Source organism: Hoplias malabaricus, chromosome X1, assembly GCF_029633855.1.
Source record: "Hoplias malabaricus isolate fHopMal1 chromosome X1, fHopMal1.hap1, whole genome shotgun sequence".
NCBI lineage: Eukaryota > Metazoa > Chordata > Actinopteri > Characiformes > Erythrinidae > Hoplias > Hoplias malabaricus.
In genome coordinates this window covers 6,679,119-6,685,537 of record NC_089818.1, presented here as the reverse complement: position 1 = coordinate 6,685,537, position 6,419 = coordinate 6,679,119, and the positions used below count along the sequence as shown (strand labels likewise).

The 6,419-nt window shown below is 42.6% G+C and overlaps 1 protein-coding gene across 1 annotated transcript; it reads right to left on the bottom strand.

Annotated features, from left to right (window-relative positions):
• Positions 1-222: 222 nt before the first annotated feature.
• LOC136676065 (T-box transcription factor TBX1-B) lies at positions 223-6,419 on the bottom strand. The gene is made up of 8 exons (XM_066652917.1): positions 6,413-6,419; positions 6,162-6,327; positions 5,360-5,461; positions 4,413-4,584; positions 2,117-2,272; positions 1,661-1,728; positions 1,083-1,189; positions 223-380 (listed from the first exon to the last, which is right to left on the bottom strand). The coding sequence occupies exons 1-8, from the start codon at positions 6,417-6,419 to the stop codon at positions 223-225; spliced, it is 936 nt and encodes a 311-aa protein (XP_066509014.1).

The following is a 6,419-nucleotide window of genomic DNA, read 5'->3' as shown; positions in this document are numbered from 1 at the left end:
CAGCACGCTCCGTTTATTCAACTGTTTATTCGCTCCACCCCCTCTCAGTTTATCTTTGTCCAGTTTGGTCAGTAAGAGGCGCTCACCACTCCACATTAAACTCCAGCAACAAGTGCAACCATTGGCTCATGAGATTCCCAACTCAAACTTTTCAAAATGTAGTTCTCTGATCAAACATTTTCTTTCAGGTTAGTGATGTTAATTCTGTGTCCCAGACCTGTCTCACTGACAGTGAAAGTGGAGGAAAACAGGAGCAGAGTGGACATGGGCGTCTCTCCCATTCTTTTTGTTCTCAGTGGTACTGGCTGCTCCCCCAGGGAATGTCAGGTTCAGCTCATTATGTGGCAAATGGGGGAGGATGCCATGATGAGGTGAAAGCTCTGTGGAAGGAAAACAAGCAAGAATGAGGTGTCCTGAAGCACAATATCAGCAGCTGGATAGGCATTTTTATGTGTCTGAGCTAATGTGGTGCTTGCATTTCTGAGCATCTGTAGATTAATGGATCACTGTTTATGAAGATGGCCAAGCTATATTTAATTGTAATAAAGTTTGTGCTTTAAAGGGAACATGGAATGACATATAAATAGGAAATAAAACAATCCCCGATAACAATTTATTGTTAATACACAGTGTTTCACCTCCAACGAACTTTAATAATGGCACATTAACAAAAATTAATGCTTGATTTTTTAAGGCCTACTCTTTAAAGAGGTCCATAGGGAGACACGTAATATAATAAAATATAAGATAGTGATCTCCGGGTGCTCCGGTTTCCTCCCACAGTCCAAAAACACACGTTGCAGGTGGATTGGCGACTCGAAAGTGTCCGTAGGTGTGAGTGAATGTGTGAGTGTGTGTGTTGCCCTGTGAAGGACTGGCACCCCCTCCAGGGTGTATTCCCGCCTTGCGCCCGATGATTCCAGGTAGGCTCTGGACCCCCCGCGACCCTAAATTGGATAAGCGGTTACAGATAATGGATGGATGGATAAGATAGTGATATAGTGGCCTTTGAAAACCATTTAAAGCCTTGAAACACCGTCTGTATCAGTATTGGAGGGAAATGAGGAGAGAAAGGGACTCACTGTTCAGATTCTGTTGGTCTGTCTCCCCCTGGTACTCTCCAATAGCGCCCTCTCGAGGCTGCAGTGTTAAGGAGTGTGGAAGGGCATTCCTGGAACCACTGGCAGACCTGATTCATAAAATACACACAGCATTAATGCAGGGGTCTCAGACTCAAGTTAGCCAGATAGTTCTCTCCAAAGGGGGCCTGAATCTGATATAAAGCCATGTACACATAAATATCATAAAGGATTTAGAGTATATATCAACGTGTACATATACGCATGTATAATTTATTGGACGTGTATGTCATATATACATCATACACATTATTTTGAGTTGAAGGTAAACACACACACACATGTACACAGGTGTAGTAATCACAGTGTGAGTTTGTGAGAATGTCATTCCTTTTAATGAAAGTTAAATGTGACCCATAGACTTTGTATGGTGTTAAGTTGTTAGAGATTAGACCTCAGAAATGAACACACTGCAGTTTGTGTCATTTTACAGCATCGGAAAGTTTGAAGGTTATTTATGAATTATGAAAGTGTGCTTTATCAGTTTGACCCTAGAAAGACAGGGACACTGGACTGGTTACCACTTCTCAGGGTCAGCGGTGCGGAAGCCTTTAGCGAAAGGATTGCTGGCGATCTTCAGCTGTGTGATCTGTGGAGAAGAGAGAAACAGAGCTGGAACTGAAACAGGCCAACAACACTCACGGCAGATCACCTGATCTATTTAGAAAGACAGGTTTCAGTCCATTAACAAGGTCTTCAGTGATTTTATCTTAAATAAAGCTACACTTTAAAGCACAGGGAGCATGGCTCAGCACTACAGAAACTGCACTATGTAACTTGTGCAGGAGGGTAGGAGACAACCACCCCTCTCTCCTCCCTCCCCCTTAATTTCAGAACAGTGCTGTAAAAGTGAATTTCACTTGAACTGTAGGGTGCAGCTCAGGAGCACATTATGTCATGCTGGAAACAACCATTTGAAGTAGGCATCATCTGCTCTGGGTCTTTCATATCATTCTCCTTAGACATGCATCTGTTACCCTGTGGTTCTGGTAGGCTGTGACTGCAATGAAGCGGGTTTCAGGGAAGGAGAAGGTGCAGAAGTTGCGGTGAGGAGAATGTTGACTCTCCCGTTGGTGATCCACCAGCACCACATGCAGCCGAGGCTGGTACCGATGCATAGAGTTCAGGATGATCTGCAGTTTCAACAACACACAAGAGATCAGAAAGGGGAGGATTGAGCCACAGCTGTGAATCTTCTGAGAGATGTTAGACACCAGTCAGTCACACATCAGAAGCTGTGCTCAGATGTGAAGAACTTAAAAAGAACATTTTTGGAGTGTTATTGTAATCATTTTTATTTTCAGTTGTACAATAGTTGCTTTGTTGCAATGTGTTGTTTCCTGGCTTCGTATTCATTTACATCTTACCATCTGTAACAGGAGTGGAAATCCCACGGCAGCTCACACTATGGTGTTATCACGATACTTAGCCAAGATAACAATGATGTCACGATACTGTGATTCTGCGATAATCTGTATATTTCAGGACGGTCTCTAAGTTACTTCATGGCATCGGTGTAAACAAAGAGGATAAAAATTCCCAACAGTCAGTTCAGGATGATGACGGATCGAGTGGCTATGCTTCGTTTATTTTAACAAATCACAAAGTCTTTGTCTATTTAAACTGACCCTTCTGTATCGAAAAAAGCTGAAGAGGACGCTGCCTGTCTGATTTGATTCCCCTGTTTCTTTTTTGTCAGTGCAACTCTCCCCTATTCATTTGATTAGCACCAACACACTGAGTAATGAAGCAGTGACTTTAGTAGATCAAACTGGACGGCGAGTCTAAAGGAGTTTAGAGTGGCTATATGTCAATAAACCCATTGATATTTGATGCCACATATCGATATCATATTGCCAACAAAAATTACACAACATTTTGTCCCATTGTCTATCTATCTATCTATCTGTCTATCTGTCTGTCTATCTATCTATCTATCTATCTATCTATCTATCTATCTATCTATCTATCTATCTGTCTGTCTGTCTGTCTGTCTGTCTATCTATCTATCTATCTATCTATCTGTCTGTCTGTCTGTCTGTCTGTCTGTCTGTCTGTCTGTCTATCTATCTATCTGTCTGTCTGTCTGTCTCTCTGTCAGTCTGTCAATCAATCAATCTATCTATCTATCTATCTATCTATCTATCTATCTATCTATCTATCTGTCTGTCTGTCTGTCTGTCTGTCTATCTATCTATCTATCTATCTATCTGTCTGTCTGTCTGTCTGTCTGTCTGTCTATCTATCTATCTATCTATCTATCTATCTGTCTGTCTGTCTGTCTGTCTGTCTGTCTGTCTATCTATCTATCTATCTGTCTATCTGTCTATCTGTCTGTCTATCTATCTATCTATCTATCTATCTATCTATCTATCTATCTATCTATCTATCTATCTATCTATCTATCTATCTGTCTGTCTGTCTGTCTGTCTGTCTGTCTGTCTGTCTATCTATCTATCTATCTATCTATCTATCTATCTATCTATCTATCTATCTGTCTGTCTGTCTGTCTGTCTGTCTGTCTGTCTATCTATCTATCTGTCTGTCTGTCTGTCTCTCTGTCAGTCTGTCAATCAATCTATCTATCTATCTATCTATCTATCTATCTATCTATCTATCTATCTATCTATCTATCTATCTATCTATCTGTCTGTCTGTCTGTCTGTCTGTCTATCTATCTATCTATCTATCTATCTATCTGTCTGTCTGTCTGTCTGTCTGTCTATCTATCTATCTATCTATCTATCTGTCTGTCTGTCTGTCTCTCTGTCAGTCTGTCAATCAATCAATCAATCAATCTATCTATCTATCTATCTATCTATCTATCTATCTATCTATCTATCTATCTATCTATCTGTCTGTCTGTCTGTCTGTCTATCTATCTATCTATCTATCTATCTATCTATCTATCTATCTGTCTGTCTGTCTCTCTGTCAGTCTGTCAATCAATCAATCAATCTATCTATCTATCTATCTATCTATCTATCTATCTATCTATCTATCTATCTATCTATCTATCTGTCTGTCTGTCTGTCTGTCTGTCTATCTATCTATCTATCTATCTATCTATCTATCTGTCTGTCTGTCTGTCTGTCTCTCTGTCAGTCAGTCAATCAATCAATCAATCTATCTATCTATCTATCTATCTATCTATCTATCTATCTATCTATCTATCTATCTGTAAAACAGCGACCCCCACAGAGAGACACAGCCTGATAACCTGCACGGAGTGAAGGAAACCTGAGGCACTGATAAATAAAGTGCCTGTATTACATGTCCGTTGTCGTCCAGGAGGTTGTTGGTGAGTTTGAGGCGGTCAAAGGAGACAGTCTGCTTCATCCACTGAGCTCCGCGAGCCGGTGAGTCTGGATGAAAGTGAACTCTCCCAGGCACCGCAGCGTCACCTCGGCCGGCCACCAGCCACGAGGAGCTGTGGAAGGCGTATCTGCAGGACACACCAGAAAATCACGTCCTCTCTCAAAACGGCACACACTTCGCAGCCTACAATTTGTGAACACATGCTCTTTCAACACAAAGTAGTATAATTTCTTTATAACTATTCATTCATTCATTCATTTTCTGCAACCACTTATCCAGTTCACCCAGAGCAGGACTTGAACCCACAACCCCAGAGCTGTGTGACAGTGACACTACCTGCATCACCATGCTGCCCTGTTTATAATTAGAGCTTCAAATTAATCGGGATGCTCCACGGAGCTGTAACAGGGAGAAAACAGCCTCTGCATTTGTTACTCCAGCCTCAGCACTGTAGAAATTGCACTATGTGACTTTTGGAGGAGGATAAAAAGAGTCTAAAAGTGTTTTGACATCGATTAACTTGCATTCAAAGCAAAAGTAGATTAAAATTTTATATTTTGGCTCCTGGACTCCCCTACACTTTGCAGAGTGTAATTTTGTCCTGAAATCAAGGGGGAAGGGGAAGGAAGGGAGGTGGATTTCTACCTGCCTCCAAAAGTTACATATTGCAGTTTCTCTAGTGCTGAGCCCAGGGTATCAACAACAGAGGTACTATTCTCTCTACTACAGCTCAGTGGAGCACTACAATGATTTCAACGATGGAAATCTAAGGTAAAAATACCACCCACTGCTGCTTTAATGCCTTAGGGGTCAGGCAGTGATGTTTCTGGGTGATACACTGGAGTTTCACTGATATGGCTCATGAGAGCGAGTGCAATGACAGGAATCTCTGAGACTCTGACCTGTATCTCTTATCATCCACAGGAATAAAGTCCATCAGGAGAACATACTCTGCTGCCGGGTCCATGCCTGTTATGTGGACTTGAAAGGTAGGGAACATCCTCCTTTGGGAACACAGGTAATAGGACACAGAAAGTGAGAACTAATATAATGAAACACCCACAGTTATTTAATTCATTCACATACAATTTCTCAGCTCCACTGACCACTCTGGTCACTCTGTAGTTCCTGAATTATGGACTGTAGTCTGTTGCTCTGCATACTGTTAGCTTACTTTTACCCAGTTCCTCAGCGCTCAGGACCCCCACAGAGCAGGTGTGATGTGGTGGTGGATCATTCTCAGCGCTGCAGTGACACTGACGTGGTGGTGGTGTGTTAGTGTGTGTTGTGCTGTTGTGAGTGGATCAGACACAGCAGTGCTGCTGGAGTTTTTAAACCCTGTGTCCACTCTCTGTCCACTCTGTGAGACACTCCTCCCTCGTTGGTTCACCTTGTAGATGTAAAGTCAGAGACAGTAGCTCATCTGTCGCTCGTCCTCTAGTCCTTCATCAGTGACACAGGGCGCTGTCGGCTGGATGTTTTTGGTCGGTGGACTGTTCTCAGTCCAGACACTGAGGGGTTTAAAAACTCCAGCAGCACTGCTGTGTCTGATCCACTCTACACCAGCACAACACACACCACCACGTCAGTGTCACTGCAGCACTGAGAATGATCCACCACCACATCACACCTGCTCTGTGGGCTCACGTGGGGGTCCTGACCACAGAAGAACAGGGTGAAAGGGGGTGAATTGTTTGCTCTGACCTCCCAGCTTTAGTGACGATCATCTCAGTGCCAAGCTGGTCAAACTGCTGCCACAGTCCGAATGTTTCCAGCTGAACTTTGATGCCTGCGACCTGAGGAGCTTTAGCACAGGTGTCTTCTGGAAGGCAAGGTAATCCCAGAGTGCAGGACTGGGCCAAACTGGACACTAGAGAGGAAACAGGGGGGTATACAACATAAAAAAACAATAAAATCATTAGAAAAGCAAAGAAGAAATGCGGAATTAGAATTACCATCCAT

Coding starts and splice junctions, on each gene's coding strand:
- LOC136676065 (XM_066652917.1), bottom strand. Junction 2,273..4,412: donor TCCTGGACGACAACGGACAT/GTAATACAGGCA, acceptor TTGAAACTGCAG/ATCATCCTGAACTCTATGCA. Junction 1,729..2,116: donor CAGCCTACCAGAACCACAGG/GTAACAGATGCA, acceptor TCTTCTCCACAG/ATCACACAGCTGAAGATCGC.